Source organism: Glycine soja, chromosome 10 (assembly GCF_004193775.1).
Source record: "Glycine soja cultivar W05 chromosome 10, ASM419377v2, whole genome shotgun sequence".
Lineage (NCBI taxonomy): Eukaryota > Viridiplantae > Streptophyta > Magnoliopsida > Fabales > Fabaceae > Glycine > Glycine soja.
Window position 1 is genome coordinate 41,303,576 of NC_041011.1, and position 22,682 is coordinate 41,326,257.

Sequence of the window (22,682 nt, forward strand, 5' to 3'; positions counted from 1 at the left end):
AAGACTATGCAATGCGTATTGTAAATTTGCAATGTAATTCCAATGCTATACGAGGAAACAAAATTAGTTTGCATAAGCTTTGATTTTTACTATCATCATTCATGGGTGCCGGCCCCAATGAAGCCTATAAATGCAAGCACACATCTAAACCAACAGCAAGGCAAAGTGTCAAAGTAATCAAGCTTAACAAAAATACTAACAATGATGGCAAAGTTTATCCTATTCGTGTTGTCATTAGTGTCTCTATAATAATGATTAGTTATGAGTATATTTTATAGTTAAATTATATAGATTTTTTTAATTTTTTTAATTATTTTTTTAGTAAATAATTGTTAAATTAACATTATTTTTAAGTTTTTTATGTGAAATATTAAAAGTGGTGAATTTATGATATTTAATGAGTAAAATAAAGTAAAAAAAAAGGATAATTATGGAAAACATGATAATTAAGGAAAACAAGCTAATTAAGAAATATAGAATAATTAAAAAAATAGGCTAATTCAGGAAAGTAAAGGTGGACTTAACGCGAGAAGTACGCTTAGCACTAAGCTAATCTGCAACTGTAAAAGAAGAGGAAAAAAGGAAAAAACACATCGAAATTTCAAGAGAATACAATTCCTTATAGAAAGCAAAGGTTAGAAAAAGGTTCCTTCCCTCTTCCTTTACTAAATATTTCTATTTTGTAATTGTAAAGCCTCTACGACAATGAGAGACTAAACCCCCTTTGTTGGGAACTTGACAGTCAACTACTCTTAATGTAATTTCTCTTCCTATCTATTTATGAATCTATTTATGAATGTTACATTTGCATTATTTTTTCTTGTGCTTAATATTATTATTTGTGGTTTGATCACCCATTTGAAGGGTAAATTTTAGGGATAGCGTTAGTGTATGTTATTTTTCAATAGAATTGGGAAATTGTATATAAATAAAGTCTAGGGATAAGTTAAATTTTTTTAGCCTGTTATACATCTTTATTATTAATGCAATTTATTATTTTAGCTCTACAAAAGGATTTGAGAGAGGAAAAATAAATAAATTAGGTTCTTTCATACGGGGACCAAAGTTAGAGTATATTAGTAGATGCATGTTTAAATTAAAATAATTATAAATAGAGAAAAATTATTAATATTACATCGAGAAGTAGTTCTGGTAGGCTAAGCTCCCAACATTCTCATCTTTTAAATTTAACTTCTATAATAATTGACTTTTTTTCCTTTATATTTTTTAATTAATTAATTTAAATTCTTATTTAATTTCTCCTTTTGTTTGATTTAATTTTTTATCAATTTAAATTATTATTTTTTCATAATCTTTTCAAATTAATTTTCTTTAATCTCTTTTATTAATAAAATATTTATCTACCTAAATACAAATAAAATCTCAATATTCTATTTAACTTTATTATTTTGGACAAATTGATGCACTTACCGATTCATCGCCAGTGTAATTGCTTTGGCCACTGCGCAAAGTAGCATTGTGCAGTCTACTTATCATTTGTACCAACCTGAGCAGCATAATTGGGACTTGCTTGCTGTGAGTGCATATTGTGCCACTTGGGATGCAGACCAACCCTTCTCATGGCGAAGCAAATATGGTTGGACAGCATTTTGTGGACCTGTTGGGCCTCAAGGCCCACCTTCTTGTGGCAAGTGCTTGATGGTACGTATATATATATTGCCCCACTCCATGCATATCTTACTAAACAAACTAGGCAATCTCCTCTTCTCCCCAATAGTGTACATGTGTATCAGGATTTAATTCAATTGATTGAATCAAGTGTGTGAGTGTTGTAAATCCCATAATATCATATTTAATTTTTATTCCTAACTTCAATTTACTTAAAAATGTCATAAGTAATTATTATTTTCTTCTTTTTTATTTATTTACCTTTTGCTTTTGAATAATCAAGAAAGCATAATAATTTATATATTGTTGATGGGGGGTTGTAGGTGACAAACACTCGAACAGGAGATCAACAAATAGCTAGAATTGTAGATCAATGCACAAATGGAGGTTTTAACTTGGACGTTAGTGTGTTCCAAAGACTTGACTCTGACGGAAATGGAAATGCTCAAGGCCATCTTATTGTTCACTATGAGTTTGTGGACTGTGCTGACTAAACATGTCGTTGTTAATTGAGCTCATATTGCAACGACTAGCTAGCAAGTCCAGGAAAATTGATTCCCGTGGATTGTTTATTTTTACTTGATTTAGCAAAAGTATGAGCATAATAAAGTTATTTTAGGTAGTTACCAAACCAATTGCATGAAATTGTAAGTAAGAATGTTGTCGTTTGTTGTTTTATTTCATTTCATGCATTTTTCATAATAAAAGTCTAAAGTGGATTTCTCTAAAGCGTTTCCTTTTATTTCTCTTTTCGAGCTTGAAATCAAAGTTGCAATATATCGGGTGCATATATAAAGTGTATATTTTGGTTATAATAAATAAATATTTTTAATATATATATATATATATATATATATATATTATATTTTAAATTTATAATGAATAATTAAAATTTTGATATAATCCTTTTAACTATTAACAATTTTTTTAAAAGAAAAAGAGGTGGTTATAAGAACATCAAGCATATATGAATATGAATACCGTACATGCATAAGTCTTACATCACCCATCCAACACAGACAAAATTGTGTTGAGGCGGTGAGGCCATGAAGGTGGGCTCATAATATTTGTCATTTGGACTTGCTGGAGCTGGGCTTGTAATTTCATTGGATGAACTCGACTATTTCTTTTGTCTTAATATAGACATGTCAATGATGCATGATAACTCTGATCTATGTTGTAGCCGTATGTATGATTGTGATCTGATCATTCAAGATGCTTTCTTTGTTCTGTTGTAATCAGTTGCCACAAACGATTTTTAGTAAAGAATATATATAACATCATATTAGAAACAGACAAGCGAGGAATTTGGCCTTTTTCCTGTTTGTTTCTCTTTTTTATTTGTCCCCCCCTCAGCCATTCTGCTCTCCAAAACAACTTAATGATAAGGTCACGTTCTGCACAAAGTTTAATTGGATAAAACAAGACTAAATTGATAAGTTTATGAGTGAAATAGCAAGGGATGTTGTTTCACATATGCTTATTTCCAAGTTGTTAGCTGGCAAGGAGTAAAGGTCCATTTTGCATATATGGTCATAATTATACGTATAGATAGATATATTGCATGTGATTAGTTACCTTAGCTTCACCATGAATGGTGACAGCATTAATTGATTGCAGAAATACTTAACGACCACATCTTGCATATTGTGTATGTATCTTTTAATACCAAACAATCTTCTTACAATTACTCAGTGGGGTTCAGAACCAAAGAACACACAGATGCAAGGAAAGGTTAAACAATAATTCATCTGATACATTTTAATAACTAAAGTAAAAGAAGATGGTTTCAAATAAAACAAAATTGCCCTTCATAGGGCATATAATAAAGCCAGAAGTAAACCAAATGCGTCAAGTAACCACCCTGACTTGAAATGTATAATGAGACAAGTCTAATAGTAATTGATATTATTAAAATACAAAATTAATCAATTCTAATTTCTATTATTAAATTATTTGACATTATCATTTTGATTAAGTATACCAAATTTTACTTAATTTATACATTTTATTATATATTATTTAGTAACAGACAGATATTTATATCTCAAATAACATACTATTCATTAAAATAAAAGTGTAACGAAGCACAATTAATTAGTTTTTTATTAACATAAAGTTTTATAAATTTTATCTATTTTATAAAAAAATTAAATTTAATAATTAAATTGGTTAATTTTGTATTATAAAAAATCTTGTAAGGTAATGCAAGTGCAAAAATTTAACATTTGGCGTCAATTAATTTTGTTCCATATATAATTATATAAATCTAATGCAATAAAGGGTGATTTTTTTTCCTCTCATGAAAGAACTTAGCCTAATAAGCAGTAGCATTACCGGTTTTGTAATATATTTCTGCCATATCTACGTTTTGTTTTTATTTTATTTTTTATGAAGTACTGATTAATACGATAATAAATAAATAAATGTTTTTTTTATAGAGGAGTATAAATGAATTTTTATTGTACTTTGGATTCCTTAAATTTTGATTGTATATGATTTTGATCTCCTAAATCTTTCCAGTTAAGTTTATCTAAGCTCCCCTGCTTTTAAAATTGGACAATTTAGTCTTACCAATATATTTTCTCCTTAAAATTCACAAATTATTTTTTTTACTGAAAATTTGCACAAAATGACTGGATTAAATTATTTTAAATATTAATATACTTAAAACTTACCAACTAAAATATGAAATTTCACAAAAAAAAAATCTTCAAATTATATTCTCACATCTTATAAAATCCTTCAGGTTTTATCAAATTTCATAAGTTTTAAAATTAATTCATATTCCAAATTTACCACAAACCCTCAAAATAGAGATATTTAATATGTTAAAAATGTTCTGAAAGATGAAAATCAAAATAATTGAAATTAAAGAAACTAAAAATATAATTAAGTAAATGAATAAATAAATAAATCCGTTAGCTTAGTTGAGTACCTTATTAGTGGGGTAAGAGAAAAGCTAATTAGCGTCTACTAACTACGACCACATATATAAATAACTATTCTACGTGATGCATAGATAGGATCTAGCCTTCATATGTCAACTGCTCTGTTAGAGATTCTTAGACCATTTCTATCAATATTTTGAACCCAAATTTGCATGTTCTTGATCCACCTATCTAACACTCCTGTTTGTATCCATCAAGTAATATGTTACACCGTATTAGCCCCAAACATCCCAACGACAACTCATTTACTTGCATCCAGTTTTACAAGAACTATCCATAAGTAAAAAAAGTAAAAACTGATAATGAATCAAAATAATGCTAATAGTCTAATACTAATAATGAATAGTATTTCATATTTATTTATTTTTACGCAATTTATTATCACAAGAAAAGTCAATGTCAGAACTTGGGAAAACAAAAAGATTTCTATGTTTTTCAGACATGTAGGTCACAGAATTTTTTGCTATCTTGGGGTGAACTTTGTAACTACAAAGTAAATAAATAGAAGAGAAGAGAGACAAGAAGAGAGTTGAAAATATGAGAGAAGTGTTGGGTTTGTTAGTAGTGTATGTATGGCGTGTGTATTGCTTCGCTTCTCTTTCTCTAAGTCTTTGTTCACGCTCTCTTCTTTTCTTTGTCTTGGTCTAACATCCAACAACACCCAAACCCAACAACAACATTGAAGGGTGTCGGCTTCATTTTAAGTAATTTTTGTGGCAACAATCAAACCCCATCTGACGATTTCGCCCCCCAAACCCAGTGAGTTGAATTCCCTCCCCAGATCCACATCGGTACGTAGAATCCTGCTGTGGTGAGGTGCGGTGTATTCATTGGACAAGATTGGAATGCAAAGGTTGATTGATTAATACTAACAAATAATCATCTTAGCCACAAGAGATGGTGTCAAGTCAGCTGGTGAAAGTGAAAAGAGATACGCTACGACCATGCATGACATGCCCTCTCTGCCATAACTTCTTCAAAGATGCCACCACCATCTCTACGTGCCTTCACACCTGTTCGTCTCTCTCTCACTCGATTTCGATGCTGCTTCTGATTTTTTTTTTTATTCTCTCTCTTTTGGATTTTGACGTTGCTCTTGTTTATCCACCCCCGCTAATTGCAACGCATTGTTCTTTGTTTGACCCCCCATCTGCGTTCTTGCTTCTCGTTGTTCTTGTTCTTTAATTTATATTCAATTGCCTGGATTTTCTTGATTTGGGTTTTCAATGCGGTTCCTTAATAGTTTGTTATTGGTGATTTCAATGATCTGGTTTCCTATCATTGCTACTGCGTGAAGAGAAGGTCAAACAATTCTTTTGTTACTGTGGTAGAGCAATACGATTGACATGATAGCTGAGCTTACATGTTTTACTTTTCTGTGGGGTTTCTGTGATTTGACGCGTAAGGAATGGAATCATCTTAATTGTGTCTTGAGGTGGTGTACTGTTATGAAGTTTCTTGAGGATGCAGTGGACTTTCAAACATGTTTGTTGTCTGATTCGAGCAGTGCGTGATATTTGTGACATTCCTGAATCACACACTTGCACCTTCTTGCTTGCTCATGTTTTGAGTTCATTTGTTGACACTTTCAAGGATCTTCTGTGCAATGCACTGAACTATGAACCCTACACCAGTTTGCAGGAAATGCATATATGAGAAACTCTCGGATGAGGAGATGGATTGCTGTCCTGTGTGCAATATTGACTTAGGCTGCCTTCCGGTGGAGAAACTCAGGTCGGTTGCCAACTTAATATTGCAATTTGTGCGATTTATAACTTCTTTGAACTGGACTGAACAAACATGCAGCTGCAATTTCTGGTTGGAGATAAATTAATATTTGTTACTTTGTTTATTCTGTTCTGTCTTCTCCTTCCTTCTCATTAGTATTTGTTGTTTGCTTGTATGAGAGGACATGCTGGTAAATGTTTACCAATGCTCATGATCAATCTCTACCTTTTTCTTTCTTGTTATAAAACATATTTATCTAGTATGAGCAAATGAAAGTTGAGGCCATCAGTGTTAAATGGCGTGGCGGTTTTTTTGCCAACCGCCATAGGCAATTTGTGAAGGGAGGCCCACTATTGTGGCACTAGAGGCCGCAATTGTATGTTTATATGGCAGAATTTTTGCCTTCCACTGTGTTATGACATCTGCCATTGATAACATTGCCTTAAATATCTTTCCCAATGTATCGCTGAAGTACTTCGCCAAACTCATTCTATTTCTTTCAGTAAGATTTCTACTTTTGTTTTCCCTACTTTCAGAAATTTTAATCACAAAGTATTATTTGTTGCATCCGTCTTAATTTGTTTCACAGATAATTGTTTAACTGTTGACCTTTCAGAATGCAGACACAAAATTTTGTTTAGTAAAAATAGTATCTATTATATTTTAGAGGGCATCTTCCTAAGCCTAAAAGACTGCCAATAGCTTAGCATTTTCAATTAGATTGTGTCTTAAATGTGAATTTCATCTACAGCTTGTGATTTTTGGTGAACACTAATATTTTTATATAATGGATCTTCATTATGAAAACCCCAATCAGAGTGATGTCGTCCCCATATTCAAGCATGTGAGATTTGAATGAGTTATTCTTAGAGGTTGCATGCATAAATTGTTTTGTAGATTTTTAAAAACCAGCAGTGTCATAAATCTGTAGGAAGATCTTTGCAAAACAATCAACGGTTCCTATTAATTATATGCAGGCCAGACCATAATTTGCATGACATAAGGGCAAAAATATTCCCTTTTAAAAGAAAAAAGATCAAGGCCCAAGAAGTTTTGTCTTCAATATCATTGCCTGCAAAAAGGAAGGAAAGATCACTTTCATCATTGGTAGTCAGTGCTCCCAAAGTTTCAATGCAACCTGGCTTTACAGGAAAGAGAACAAAAAACAGTACAAGAAAGGCTGCCGCTTTACGTGGATGCAGTTTCCTTCTTGACGAATCCATAAAGAAGGAACAAGCAAATGGTGACGATAATATGGTATGCTCAATTTTACCTGATTCATCAAATATGACTTCTGAAAATGAAAGTCAGGTGTGGGCTATGGGGACAACAGGACTTGGTGTTACTTTTCTATTTGTGTTTTGACTTTTGCCGGTTTCTATGTGACATTAATTAAGCCTCTGTTTCATATAATGGTCATGTATAAGTGGATAATGGTTATGTATAATCATTGGTTCACTATATTGTAGGATTCTTCCATGCCTGAACCTTCTAAGAAGCATAAGCCCCATGAAGATACAGAGAACAATGTGGAACATACAGAAGGGAAGGTTGATCTCTGGACACCACTGAACTGTCTTGTTGAAGCTGCCAACAGAACAAAGTCCTCCAGGTCAAATTCACAAGCAACTCCTCTTGCCAAATTAGAGTCCCCAACTACTCCTCATGGTGGACAAGATACATCTGAAACTACAACCAAAACAGACCTACCTGCTTCTGCCAAGAGTGAATTAAACATTCCAAAATCCAAAAATAAGGATACTGGACATAAAACAATATTTGGAGATGACAAGGATGCAAACAGCTTGCCTTCAGGACCAGGGAAGCGAAGAAGGTTGCGTCCTGCTGGTCAGAAAAGAGTTGCTGCATCTGAGATGTCTGCCTCTTCCCCAGCCCCACTAGATACAACAGGGGGCAAGTGCAACAGGAAAAACAGTCCTATTTGGTTTTCATTAGTTGCTTCAGAGGACCAGTAAGTTTTTTATATATACAACAACTGTACTAATTATAAAATGTTGAGCTTCTGCAGTTATTAAAGAAATTGATGTTATTATTCAGGAAAGGAGATGTTCCCTTGCCACAGATCTCAGCATGTTACTTAAGAATAAAGTAATTCTTCTGACTCTCATTGCCATTCTGTTCATCTATTTTTGTTTTTAGTTTTTCTTGATTTTTATGTTAAGTTACTATGACTTTGGCCTGTGAATTGAATAGAATATAACTTTTCTAATTTTGGTGTCAAAATTAAGCTAATAAGCAATAATAAGACAAAAAAAAAGTGTTACTGCATTTAAATATATGGCTGACGGATGTTCAAACAAACACTTTCATGCTGCATTCTAAGAAAGTATATTCACCATGTTTTCCAGGAAGCAAATAGTGAAATTTAATCTTCCATATTTTGTAACTTAGTTTTGGACTGACTAATTTCCTTAGAACAACCATAGATTCAAAAATCCACAGATTAGATCGTTGTCTTCCAGCCTGTTTGGTTCTGGGTTTCATAGGCTACAGCACACATAAGAGACTCAGAAACCAATGCTAATCTATATAGCTTCTCCCTTTAAGTGGGAATTAAACATGAGTCTTTTGTGACATGAAGCCAAACAGGCTATACGTCATATGTTGATTTGATTTTGCTGTGTTATTCTAGATGGCAGTTGCATGCATTGGTGATTATTGTCTGAATCACAGTTTTATTAAAGGGAAACTTAGCTTCTAGATTGACTCATTTGAAATGTGTTGGATTTTTCTGGCTTCTTTCGTTCTATTGTTGCTTTACTTCCTTGTCCTCTTTCTTTTCTCTTTTAATTTTCTTCAATATATTCCCTTATAAGAATTTATAGGTGATAATTGTGTAATTCTTTGTTTCTTACCTCATCACAGGGATGGTGCGGTGCCTGTCTCATTTATTCAGAAGTACCTTGTGAAGAAACTTAATCTTGCCTGTGAAGCAGAGGTGAGTAAATTATAATCACTACCTTCTAAGAAATAAGAATGGTTGGCACTTTCTCTCTCCTGCTTTCTGTTTTCTTGTTTTCTCTTACTTTGGTTTTAAGGATGTAGTTGTAGTAAGAATTTGTTGTCCTTGGATCATTTTGCTGTATAAGGTGTGTCTAGTGTGTCTATAGTTGTTTGTGAGAACTGATAAATTGCTCCAGGAAGCCAAGCAACATAGTGCAAGCCTTGTGGACATTGTCTGAGGCTATCTTAAGAAATTACTACAACTATGAAAGCTAGAATTTATGGGCTGCCTGAGAATTTTTTCTAAACTTTGTATGCTTCTACATAATAGAAAACAGCAAATATTACAAATGCACAACTACGAACAACTGACTAGAAGAGAAATAGAGTCTCCACTGACACGATCCCTTGCACCCATCCGATTTGCTATGTATTGAAAATGAAAATATTGGAAACAAATTTATTGTGTTGAAGTTTTAACACCAAGTCACCAAGTAGGCACTCGGTACTGAATGAACATTGAAGGTACTGAAATAATGACTCCTTGGTCCTTTCACCTTGGGTCCAAGCTTTACCAGGTGAAAACAACACCTGAATTTCCCATTAATTGGTCGGAAATTTTGTCATCTCCAATGCAACCCTTTTCCTAATATCACACGGATCTATGTGAACTTTTCTATTTTGACAAAAATTATGAAATCAACACATTTTCTTTCCAAATCAAAAATATAGTAATTCAAGTTATTGGATGGTGCTGTAGATTGATGCTGTTTTGTAATTTTGCGCAGGTGGAAATAATGTGCCGGGGTCAGCCAGTGCTCCCATCTTTACAACTGCATAATTTAGTAGATCTATGGTTCCGGACAGCATCAACCTCAAAAAAGATACCAGCATCAGTGGGGTCCTCAGCCAAAGATTTTGTGATGGTTTTATCATATTGTCGAAAGGCCTTGCCTCCTTGAGAAAGTTCCCTATTCTATCTATTTTACATACACAATCAACTGTTTTGACAGCAGTCTCACCGATATTACTGCTTAGAGATTTGTTCATTTAGTACCATGCGAGGAATCTATATGATTTTGTTTTGCTCATGACTGAATATGTACAGCCAGCTATTTTCAATTTTCTTACTTCTGCTTCATTTGCTGTTATTCTTTGGATCATGATACACTTGTCATTTCCTTTTGATCAAAATGAGTGGCTATAAATCAGGGAAAAAAAAACTCAACTTTGTTCACACTGTCACATTTTTATGATATTCTGTGAGTTTCTTTAAGCTTATTTTTTCGAGTTTTATGTTTTTCTAATGTGTTTATCTAAACTATTTTTATTTAAAATAAGTAGTTTTTTCTTATTTCAAGAAACAAATCCGCTTATTAAAAAAATACTTTTTTCAACAACACTTATTTTAAAGTTATTATTTTTAAATTTAAATAAATTCACTCATTATGTTATCTCAACAGATTTCACATAGTGCTCTCTTGAAGACGCTTTTCCTCTTTGAATTGTGGATGTTTCCAATGTTTACCACTAGTACTCTACCAAAATTTCTCTAATCCAAGATGCAAACATTCTTAATATTAAATAGTTAATAGTATAATTTATTTTTATTTGAATACAATCAAATCTTGAGGTTATTTTGAAATGAGAATTGTGATGTTTCGGATAAAAAATGTATATTTTGATGAAAAAAGAATTGAACCATCATGATTTTCTACTCGAGTAATGCGTTTGTTTGATAATTAGCATGCTTACGCCAGAAATGGGAAAGGAACTTCAGGATTTAGGACAAGAGGAAAATGAAAAGGGAAGAACTGTTAGTAATTAAAAAATGAAATAAGTAAGTAAAAATAGAAAATTTCAAACGCTACATTTGTGTTAATATCATTACAGAATTGAATAATGATGTAAAATTTTAATAATATATCAAATTTTAAATTCTTAATGAAGGGCCTTATGAGCCCAATTTCTCCAGATTTATAAAGTGATTGATTCTTAAAAAAATTATTAAAAATTGTGCTTAATTAGGTTGGAAAAGTATCATCAAAATAAATTATTCTTCAATTTAAAAGGGATTTGTCCCTACTGACTACTTATTATGTAAGAAAAATAACGTTTGGTTTTATAATTTTCTAACAAAGTGATCATTCTTCCTTGTTCAATACCATTCAAAATAATAATTTAAAAACTCATGTTCCAAACAAAAAGATCTCTTGACGCTGGTGCTTATAAATCCGTTTTTTTTTTTGTACTGATAAATCAGATTTAAAAATATGTAAGGTGAAATAAAAAAGTGTATTATGATTATTTTTTTTAAAAAAATTAATATACTTTCAATTCTCTTAAAAATATATTGGACCATTATGATATTGATATAAAACATATATTAATTTTATTATGACTAATTTTTATCAATGACTAATCATTTTTAATAGGATATTTTCTTTTTTCTATAAGACTCAAACCAATGACAAATTAATTAAAAAAAAAATCTATTTTATTGATTTAAAGTATGTGAGTTCAAGTTTATAAAGATAAATGAAAAAATACCTTAAATTAATAATAAATATACTTTTATTTTTTATTTTATTGATTTATTTTATAAAAAAATAAAAACAAAAAAACTTTTTACTTTTTTTATGCAAGTATTTAAAAAATAAAAAATAAAAAATAAATGGAAAAACAAAACGTTTTTGTACACCTCTTCATTGTAAAAATCCACGAAATCCTATAAACGCTAGGGGCCATTATTAGTCAACCTGGTAGTGGTACTGGTACTGTTGTCGGATCGAAAACCCTAAATTGAATTCGAATACACAACATGCAGCAGGTATTGAAAAACCCTAATAATTCTTGAGATCGCACTTTGTTATTTCGACGGATTCATGTGAAAGCTGATCTCTTTTCTTTTTCTTTTTTTGTGATCCGAAAAGGGGGGAGGATCTGAGACGGAAGTAACATGGGAAGACCAGCAGAACATCAACAAATTCGGAAGGTTGAATAATCGCTTTCACGAGCTTGAGGATGAGATCAAAATCGCAAAGGTATTCTATTCAACCCTTTCATTCCACTCGTGTTTAGTGTATTATGCACACAGAACATTAGGGCATGCACAAATGATATTTACTTCTTGTTTAGTTATATATTACTCCTAAGTCACTGTATGCTTAAGATTAAGAACTTAGGACAAGCTCCAAGACTTAAACTTCTCTGTGTCCTGATTTTATTTATTTTGCTGCTTTTCATTGGTCAAACATAATATACATGGCTACGTGCCTTTTGTAGAGACTGGAACATTTGGTGTGAGTTGTATCTGGAATTAATCATATCATTCGCCAAAAAAGAAAAAAATCATCTTGCCTACACTCTTTTAGCAGTGGACTAAAAAGAACTTTTATGCAATGTGTGAAGTTAAGAAAAAGATTGAGTCCCAATTCATCACTAAATTAGAGGGAAAAGGGAGGACAGGAAAAATAGAAGACGATTACATCATTATATTCTCCCAAATTAATTCTAAGTTTGCTTGAGTAAGCTACTCAAGTCCTTCCTTTAAACACAAACATAAGGTTTAGAGTTTTTTAATTCATCCGTTCTGCTCTCTGGTTCTGTGTTTGGTTTAATGAGATTTAGTTGTTGAAGTATCTGCTCTGCATTTCCTGTTGTTTTAATTTTGCTGCTATCCAGGCTTTGCTATGGCAAGATCCATTGTAGGCTTCTTTTTCCACATTATGATGCAAATACAGCAAGGTTTTATTTTTTCAATCTTTGTAGGAAACAAATGATAATTTGGAGGATGCAAGCAACGAGTTGATTCTCACAGATGAAGAGGTCATTCGGTTTCAAATAGGAGAGGTTTTTGCTCATGTGCCAAAGGATGAAGTTGAGAACAGGATAGAACAGATAAAAGAGGTGACAAGCCAGAAATTAGCAAAACTTGAAGAGGAGAAAGAATCTATTCTTGCTCAGATGGCTGAACTCAAGAAAATTTTGTATGCGAAGTTCAATGACTCGATCAATCTTGAGGAGGATTAGTAACTTTCTTCTTGTTGATAGATTTCTAGTTGTTGTTTTCTTGTTAATATGACCTAATGGACATTTGGCATTTTTGAGTCATATTGTCTCTTATCATTTGATTTTAGGATGTATGTTATCTTGCTTGAACCTCTTTCACTCCTTGGCCTCTGTTTCTGCTTTCTTTGGCTTCTTGTGTGAATTTCATTTTCCCTTTATTGTGTCCTGAAAGGGGGGAAATTGCCTTTCTGGTTTGAGAATATCAAGATGTTTGACTTCTATTAAAGTGCACAATGGATGAAAACAGATATTTTGCTGCCCAAGTGATAACTAACTAATACTAACTATCAAGAGAAAACAGCATACCATAGTAGAGCGTGTTCTATCTAAACAAAAAGCATAGTAGAGCGTGTTGGGTGTATAAATTTTTTGTTTAAACTATAACAGTTTTATATTGTTTTGGGTACAGATAATAGTTTTATATAATTTTTAGTTGTTTGTTTATATAGCAATTTTCTTTATTAGAAAATCTTTACAATCACCTCAGAAACTTAATAAAAGAAGAATGATTATCTCGAGGATAAAATATACTCTATTGAGTATTAACATAAAATGTGATTTTCAAACGATTCTTTTACTAGTTACCATTTGAGTACACATTAAAAAAAAAAAGTTACCTTTTGAGTAAATTCTTATATTAGTCATTGAGATTATATAGTTCAGGGGTTTTAAACTAGTGCCGGAAATTTTAAAAATCTTGTTAATTTCTGTCTTTGCAATAAATTATTTGTAATTTTTAGTTTATTTCTATGTAGTTTTTCATAAAAAAGTATCAAGGTAAATGTCTAAATGACACTTTACAATGACAAATACAAATGACAGTTTTTTTAAAAATCTCAGTAATTAAAATACCCAGCCCATACAAATTAAATTTAAAATATTTGTTACCATTTCAATTAAGTTGTACAAACACGTGGATCAATGCAAGATCATTCTAATTTATTTAATTAATAATCTCAAGTTCTAATTGTAAATAAGAAAATTGTGTCAAAATTTTGTTATTTATAATAGTTTTATCCTATTCAAATAGGATTACATCTCAGAAAATACCTGCAAATTAAGCTAAAAAAATTATTTTGAAGTTATAAAATGTGCAATACTAGAAACTAAACATTTCGGCATCATTGTTAAAATTTAAGATATATTCATAGAATAAAATTATACATAATATCCCTTTCCTTCTATTTCAAATTCTCTATTCTCAATGACTCCCGACCTTATTCCACAAGCACTGCATCACCTAGTCACCATTTTAAAAAAAAATTAATCCATGCAGGAATAGATTTATCATTGAAAGCAATCCTCCACAATTGAGAAAGTTCACAGCAAGTGCAAATAGACCATTGATACGACAGCATGAAATATAGGTTCAAGTTGTGCATTTTTCAAACACATTTCTATCGTGTCCATACCTCAAATCAATGGCTCAGTTTCCACACTTAATACGTTAATCACCATCTACAAAGACGTAAATAAGCCAAAAAGCCAATACTATTCTTCCTTAATTTACCAAGGTTACCATAGCATACCAAGAGCACAATCAGGGGCCAAATAGATGTATACATCAAGCATTCATCATAAACTGGGAAACTTAAAATGGACAGCCCAATATCTACTACAGTGGGACAGGACCTCAAGCATGTTATCCGAGAGTACGCATACACTTCAGAGCTGTGCATCTTGACTCGCAGCCCAGCACCCTCCAAAACAACCCAACATCAAGTATAAAATTAGTCTCATTCCAATATTTCACAGTAGCATAAAAATCAATAATCACATCTAAAGATCACCAACAAAAAAAAACTGAAGGCAGAAAATGATATTCTCACACCACCGTTCATGATTGCATTGATCTTCTTTCCTCACATAAACATTAATAAACCCAGAGGTAGCAAAGCTGATTTCCAATTCTAGGGTGACATGTGCTACTCATCAGTCATCATTGCATCGACACATACTAATCCGCATATAATAATCATCCACCCATCTTTTACTACGCTTCATTATAATATTCTTATAGCTTTCATCCCAAAATCCTCTTTTACCCCATACTGTGTGCTCTTTCCCTCATTCCCATCAACATTCAACGGTCAACAATGATGAGCAAGACTTTCACTTTCTCTTACTTTTAGCTTAAAGAAGCAAGATGAGGAGCGTGACGGCGGCGTAGTTGAAGTTGAGAAAATTGTTACAGAAAATTGACATATAAATAGCTATGCAATCAACAGAGGGCAAGCCAGCTTAAGCCACACGCTAGGGCCGCTGTAACAGATTTGAGAAAATGAACATTTACAAAACTACAAGTGTAAAATACAATCAGCATTTCACAATGAATTCCATCCATCCAAGGTCGAGCAAATTATCAAAATTACCACGGGCAACACAGCAGCCAACAAAAACAGAATCATCAGTGAGATACATTAACTACACTACAGATTAGCAATAGAAAAAAATGAGATTATGCAGCGAGACTCAAACTTATTAACTGAAAAACAACACTATGAACAAGCAAAAAAGTTCCATTGTGAGTCACTAATTTGACGAATTCAGTTCCTCAGAAAATCCCCGTGTCTCTCTGACATAAGTTGATAAAACACACCTAATTCCACTTTCAAATTCAATTTTGGCCAATGCATCACCACAAACACAATTACAACACCGCCTCATTAAGTGACTAGCCTTCAAAACAAGTGACCCAGCTTCGAAAGTTAAACTCTCCCTTCTCAAATTAGGGGTAAAAACTCAAAAACTCGATGATGGTTGCGGAACCGAACATAATATAATCAAATGGGGGTATAATTTGTTCTGAGAGGCTGAGTTCCCACAACGGAAAGCAACGAACTTTCCTCGTCAAGAAACAAATCCTCGGTAACCCTAAATGCGGCGTGCAAGCCAACAAGAACCACGGCGACGATCAGCGAGAGCAAGACGTTGAGGCCGACGTGAGTGGAGACGAGCGCAACGACAGTGAGCAAACCCAAAACGCAGAGCACGGTTCTGTCGTCGAGGGTTTGGTTGAAAACGACGAGGAGGCCGTCGCGAGAGAAGTAGAGGTAGTACCAGGCGACGAGGACGAGGAGGAAGACGATCATGGAGACGGGGTGCCAGAGGAGGCTGAGGAAGACGATGAGGAGCGTGATGGCGGCGTAGTTGAAGCGGAAGTGGCTCAGGTTTCTTCGGACCCGGATCATGGCGTCGTCGTAGGAGTAGGGGCAGGAGAGGGCTGAGAGGTCTAGAAACTCGCGCCATGGACGGGGAGTCACCAAGGAGGTAGTGGTGGTGGTGGTGGTGGTGGTGGTTCCAGTGGGAGTGGCGCCGGCGAGGGTGCCGTAGCCGGCGGTGGGAATGTGGGACATTTGGGAGTGTTGGTTAGATCTGAAATTTGTACATGGATGGGATGCGATTTGATTGAGATTTTGAGATTCAGAGACCAAGGAATGGTGTTGCCCTGATGGCCGGGTTTCTCTCTCTCTTTAGGGCTGTTTAATTTGCTTTGCCCCCCATTTCACTTTTTTCATTATTTCAAAATAGGGCCTTTTTCTATTATTTTCCTAATAAAGAATCAAATATGTTGGAATAATAACAGTTGATTTCAAAGAACACCAACAAGTTTATTGGTTAATGAGTTATTTATTTTAAGATATTATTGTTAAGCTAGTTTACTATTAAAGATGATCTATTGGTGCAATTGGGAGAATAACTTGAAGGAAAATATTAATATCACTTATAACAATAAAATGTTTTAACATTTTAGTAATCCGTCACTTTTTTTTTAAGGGATAGTAATCCAGCACTTACGAAATAGTGTATTTGACTTAGAATAATTTTAGGACATGTGATTGAGAAATTTTTTAGAAAGTTAAAGACAATTGCTGAAAAGTTGGATTATAGTATTTTAAATGATTTTTAGAAGAAGAATAAAAAAATTAAAATTAATTTTAAAAGAATTACTCTTTATTTTTGTATTTCATTTTTTAAATTTTAATAGTACTTACATTAAATAATTCACATTTTATTGTTGAATTAAGAGAAAAGAATGGTACGAATGAAGTGTAATTAATTTTAAATTTACTCTTAAAGAAATTTAATACCTTCTTTATTTTTATATTTTTATTTATTGTAAATAATTTACTATTTTAAAACCTGGATTATTATAATTTATTTAAAAATTATTTTCATTTGAAAATAATTTTATTAAATAATTTAGATAATGTAAATGATTTTATATTATAATTTTGACGGTTTTAATTGTAGAAAAATGATAATTGATGATAGTAAGAAAAATTATGCATTTTAAGGAATTTCAATGTGTTTGAACATAAAAGGTTTGAGAGAGGATTTCTAATCAAACAGTGAAGATAAAAATAGAAAGAAAAAAAAACTCAAACACTGCACTAAATAAAAATGTTACCAAAAGCTAGTAAAATACCTTGTTTTATTTTCACATTCATGATATTTTTTCTTATAATAACCTCAAATTTTAATCACTTTTAGGTATATAAGGTAAAAAAAGTTTAATAGATATAATTTAATTGAAAATACATGATAAATTTATTTGAAAGAACCTTCATTCAATTCTCTCTCTCTCTCTCTCACACACACACACACACACACACACACACACACACATATATATATATATATATATATATATATATATATATATATATATATATATATATATATATATATAAGGTAATAGAAATGCATATATATACTTGATTCAACAACTCATTTTTAAAGAAAGTTATTTGATAGAAAAAATATCTACATTTCATAATTTAATTGAATAACTTAATGATACTACAAGAAAAATATTTATTTCTGACCGAATTTTTCTCACAAAAAAGATTCTGTCGGAAATTTTAAATTTTCTCACGAAATTTATAGACGGAAAAATTTCCGTCGAAAAAGTTCATATTTCTGACGGAGTATAGCAAAGGAATGATGATCCGTTGGAAACTAAAGACGACTACCCTAGCCGTATGTGAAACACTTGGTATTTTCCTCTTTCTTCTCTCCCTCCTCCCCCATTTGTGCCGTCGACGGACGAAAACTTTATGTGATTATTCAAATTCTTCCGGTGTCGTTCACAGCTTGTAGATGTAGGTGCTGCCCAGCATTTCCTTCATAACTTGATGAAAAATGAGGGGACGCTATGGTATGACACTGGGCCAGTTTGTTTATCATGCCATTCCAAATCCAATTGAAGGTTAGTTATGAAATTATTTACCATTTTTTTATAACTTTTTGTGAATCTACGAACATTTTTTCGATGGATTTTTATCCATCGAAAATGTTCAATTACCAACGAATTTTTAACATTTTTTATGGATTTTGGCCATTGGAAATATGTTTTTTATTTGTAGTGATAAAAATATATATATATAATGGTTAATATATATTATCTTTATTTTATTTTTTTACTTACGACATTAATGTGAAATATCAATTTTATTAACGGCTAATGTTTAATATTAGGTGGAGATCTAACTATATAAATTTAATGAAATTTCTTATTTCAATTACATTTTGTTTACGTTCATAATATTTGAACTTTATGACTTGAATCAACGGTTTGTTTAAGTATATATTCAGTAAATTCTTATCAAATAAAAATAAATTTGATCATAAAACTTATTAAAATAAATTAAAAAAATTACGTATTATAAACTATTTTCTATAAATTTAAATAAGTTTGATAAAAAGAAATCTCTTTTAAAATTCATGTGCTGTCATACATCAACTTTAATCTTTTCTTTTACGAATATATTAACTTTAATCACTCTCTCAAAAACTGAAAGAAAAAATATTTGATAAAAATAAGTGTGATGCGTATATGTCATAGACTTTAACAAGAGGCATTGATATAATTTGATGGTGATGAAAGAAAAGTGCAAACAAGAAAAGTAAAAGATTTTTTTCCAATTACTGAAAACTGAAATATTTAATTGAAGAAACAAAATGTTTATTATTTTGATTTGCAACATTATTCGGATAAACATTAAAAAGTAGTAAAAAAAATATATCTCAAAGATGACATAACATGTGGGGTTTTCCATATTCTGATAATATGTTCATCGCTATAGGTTTATGTTAGTTTGTATTGTATGTGGGGTTTTAGTATTTTGTTCTACTGGATTGGTTTTGTTTTATAAGGTTTTCTGTTTACTGTGTCATCCTCTCTGTTTGTTTGTTAGGGTGGTCATATATCACATCTTTTGAATTATCTTTCAGCCTCCTTTTCATTTTATTAATAAAATTAATAAAACTCATCTTTACCTTATATATTTTTATTGAAATTCATACTTAAAAATCTGAATAGTATTATCACACTGATAATTGATGGATTTGATGATATTATTATATGAACTTTAGCCAAATTCATATTAGAAATTTGGGATGATATATTTTGAGAATTGATAATTATGGTATGAATTTTTATTCAAATTTATACTATAAAAAATCGATACATATGCTTTGAGAATTGACCGTCTTGATATTGCAAAGCAAATGCTTTTTTTTTTTTTACAATAGCAAATAGTGTCCTAGAATGTCAATAGTTATTTTTTTCATCAAAAATTAAAATTACTTATTTGTGTTTACTCTAGTGAAACCAAATCAAAGTGACTATATATAAAATAAAATGCTCAAGAGTGGATTGAAACAATTTTACGTAGAGTTTGTTTTATTTTAAAAAAAAAAATATGTAAGGACTAAATTGAAAATAAATGTGAATAAAAATCAAGAGTTTAACTCAACTACCAATTCATTTTTCTTATCAAGAAGAAAATTTTCTTTTTACCACCAATTCTAAAGAATCCCAAAAAACAAAAATAAGGATAATGAGATAGGGATGGGGAAAGAGAGAGAATTAGAGTGAAACAATCAGCCATTACATTTTGCAAGTTTTACAGTCAAGTCACGACAAGTCAAATGATGTCCTAAGCTAAAGATGGGTAGAACTCATCTAAACAATATATACTCATGATTGATGTGACGTCTCTTGTTGATTATCTTGACAATACATGTTAAGGAGAGGCCATATCCTAACCCCCCCGACCCGAATGCAATTATATTTTACCCTGTGACCCAAAAATTAATTACTATACGACGAATACACCCTGCGAGAGACAGACAGCTTGAGATTAAAACAACACCAAGAGAAAAAATGTGAAGAAAAATGAGGTGCTTAATTAGCTATAGTATAGACCATTGTCCAGGAATAATCGGAGACCCTTTTTTTTTTCTGGTTTTTCTCCATCCCTCTCTGTACAAAACAAACAAACATCCCACACTTTTTTCTCAAGAAGACTGCATCACAGAACAAGCAACGGCTTGAGCCCAATGCCTTAACTTGGTCTTCACATGTTCAGGATCATCCCCTGCATCACACACATACACACAAACACATTAACCAAATAACAAAAAATATAGTTACTTATAATATACTTTTGGTAAGTTGTTCTCGGATCAGAATTGAAGTTTTAAGATTAGGCCGATTTTACATCAACATGAAACACTAATTTTAAGATTGTCGTGATAAAACACAACATCGTATCTTATATATATAATCATTGATTGAATTAGGCCTTAGTTGAACCTTAAAATCTGGGTTTTTCTCGAGATCCAACTCATCTAAATTTTATGTTAAAAAAAAACCATCATTGATTGAACAACATATATAACAAACCTGGGCTACAAATTTTCCAGGAGTCAGCGTCGCTTCTAGGGCTTCCAAACGACGAAGAACGGCATCCGAGGGAAGAGGCACGGCTCTGAGGGGTGGAGACAGGACTAGGCGACAACCTGCGGTTAACAGCGAAATAAAGGTCAAGTGCGGGCAAGGTGTTACAGAGTCTCTGACCATCTTCCTCGTTGAATCCGAACCCAAGTTCTATACACCCTTTAAGCTCATGCAGGTCCTCATCCGTGAGATCATTATCGCACACGGTCGAACTCCTTCTCTGCTCTTGCATGCGCTTTCTCTCCCATGCAATGTCCCGAGGCATCTCGCACATCGACAACTGCTTCGACAACCTTTTCTTGTTCTTCCACAACGGCGGCGCCAACAGCATGTGCTGCAGCTCCTCCTCCGACTCGCCCGGCGAGGAAGAAGAAGAAGAGGAAGAAAAATAAGTAGTAGTAGAAGAAGAAGAAGAAGACACGGTGTCATGATGTTGATGCTTTTCCTCGCTCATAGCTAACAAAGGGGCGTCAATGAATAATAATATTCTTTGAAATGATGAGTAGGTGACGGCGGAAGCAGAGCAAGGGGGACCCACCTTGCGTTGCCTCGCCGTGAAGGAATGATGGGGTTAGGGTGGATAATTAATGAAATAATGGAGGGAAAGTGTGGAACATGCATGGAAAAGGGAGGGGATAGTGTGTTCTAATATTTGGGGGGTTTGAGTTGTGACTTTGAGATTCCACCGTCCATTTGTAACTGTCAGCAACGACATTGTAGGAAGAAGGTGTGCAATATTTAGTAGGCTATGTTGTGTGTCGTTGTGCTTCATTATTGAAGGGTACAGCTACATTCGGGTGAAAATCTTTGGGATGTACTAACAATAATTAATTAATAGGGTTTCCGTTATTCCACTCGTGCCTAATGGTGCTTCGACTGATTTAGTGTTGTTATCGCTTAAGCACAAGATGTCTCTAACTATGTCTACACGTGCATGATGATGCAATAGAAATTGCATGCACGTAGGGAAATATATACCCGTCGAACAATAAAGGAAGGAAACATACCCCATTTGGCGCATGGAATCATTGTAGCAAGCACTTTTGATTTCTCTTTTTTAGATCAAAAGGAGTCCACAAGGCCAGGCTTGAACATGTCAAATTCTATGGAATTGGACCTTAATATTTTCGCAAATTCCATGTTCAGCACATGGCATGTAAAATTAGAAAGAAAAAAAAAAACAGAACATGTCATTCGATTCTCTGTTCATGCAATCAGATCCAATTGTTAGTTCTATACATTAAAGATTAAGCTTAAATTCTATCTTCAATCTTTTATTTATACTTTTCATGAAAATAATTAAGTTCAAATGATTTACCTAAAATTATAATTAAATTACTTTTAACTCTCTATCACTACCAATTACCATACATTTTTTTGGATTCAAAACCATACATAGTTTATATCGTCCGAAAAGTCAATTATTATAGTATGAAATTAAAACCCCTATTCTCTAATGTTGTTTAATTCAATTTTTTTAAAAAAATTATGATGGAAAAAAAATAATTGTGGGTTGCCAAATATATAGTTTATCCCTTTAAGTCTTATTTTTCTATAGCTTTCCCTCTCGGAATTTAGTTTCTTATTATATC

General features: G+C 32.4%; 5 protein-coding genes across 6 annotated transcripts; 3 read left to right on the forward strand and 2 right to left on the reverse strand.

Moving 5' to 3' along the window:
• The first annotated feature begins 204 nt into the window (after positions 1-204).
• Positions 205-2,341, forward strand: LOC114369657 (pathogenesis-related protein PR-4-like). The gene is made up of 3 exons (XM_028326896.1): positions 205-241; positions 1,445-1,662; positions 1,953-2,341. The coding sequence occupies exons 1-3, from the start codon at positions 205-207 to the stop codon at positions 2,121-2,123; spliced, it is 426 nt and encodes a 141-aa protein (XP_028182697.1). The 3' UTR covers positions 2,124-2,341.
• A 2,707-nt stretch (positions 2,342-5,048) lies between these two features.
• Positions 5,049-10,509, forward strand: LOC114372349 (E3 ubiquitin protein ligase DRIP2-like). Of its 2 annotated transcripts, none has more exons than XM_028329853.1 (7): positions 5,049-5,595; positions 6,215-6,314; positions 7,286-7,565; positions 7,778-8,280; positions 8,367-8,417; positions 9,195-9,267; positions 10,061-10,509. In XM_028329853.1, exons 1-7 carry the CDS (start codon positions 5,478-5,480, stop codon positions 10,232-10,234), a joined length of 1,299 nt encoding a protein of 432 aa, XP_028185654.1. In that variant the 5' UTR covers positions 5,049-5,477; the 3' UTR covers positions 10,235-10,509. The 2 variants fall into 2 exon arrangements, with proteins under 2 accessions (XP_028185654.1, XP_028185653.1); XM_028329852.1 differs by lacking the exon at positions 5,049-5,595 and adding an exon at positions 5,627-6,086.
• Positions 10,510-11,976: 1,467 nt separating this feature from the next.
• LOC114369745 (probable prefoldin subunit 4) lies at positions 11,977-13,591 on the forward strand. The gene is made up of 3 exons (XM_028326993.1): positions 11,977-12,102; positions 12,206-12,316; positions 13,044-13,591. The coding sequence occupies exons 1-3, from the start codon at positions 12,094-12,096 to the stop codon at positions 13,302-13,304; spliced, it is 381 nt and encodes a 126-aa protein (XP_028182794.1). The 5' UTR covers positions 11,977-12,093; the 3' UTR covers positions 13,305-13,591.
• Positions 13,592-15,570: 1,979 nt separating this feature from the next.
• On the reverse strand, positions 15,571-16,872 carry LOC114369883 (PRA1 family protein E-like). The gene has a single exon (XM_028327154.1). The coding sequence runs from the start codon at positions 16,697-16,699 to the stop codon at positions 16,127-16,129; it is 573 nt and encodes a 190-aa protein (XP_028182955.1). The 5' UTR covers positions 16,700-16,872; the 3' UTR covers positions 15,571-16,126.
• A 3,345-nt stretch (positions 16,873-20,217) lies between these two features.
• LOC114369407 lies at positions 20,218-21,693 on the reverse strand. Its single transcript, XM_028326639.1, has 2 exons — positions 21,037-21,693; positions 20,218-20,728 (listed from the first exon to the last, which is right to left on the reverse strand). Exons 1-2 carry the CDS (start codon positions 21,542-21,544, stop codon positions 20,649-20,651), a joined length of 588 nt encoding a protein of 195 aa, XP_028182440.1. The 5' UTR covers positions 21,545-21,693; the 3' UTR covers positions 20,218-20,648.
• Between the last annotated feature and the right edge of the window lie 989 nt (positions 21,694-22,682).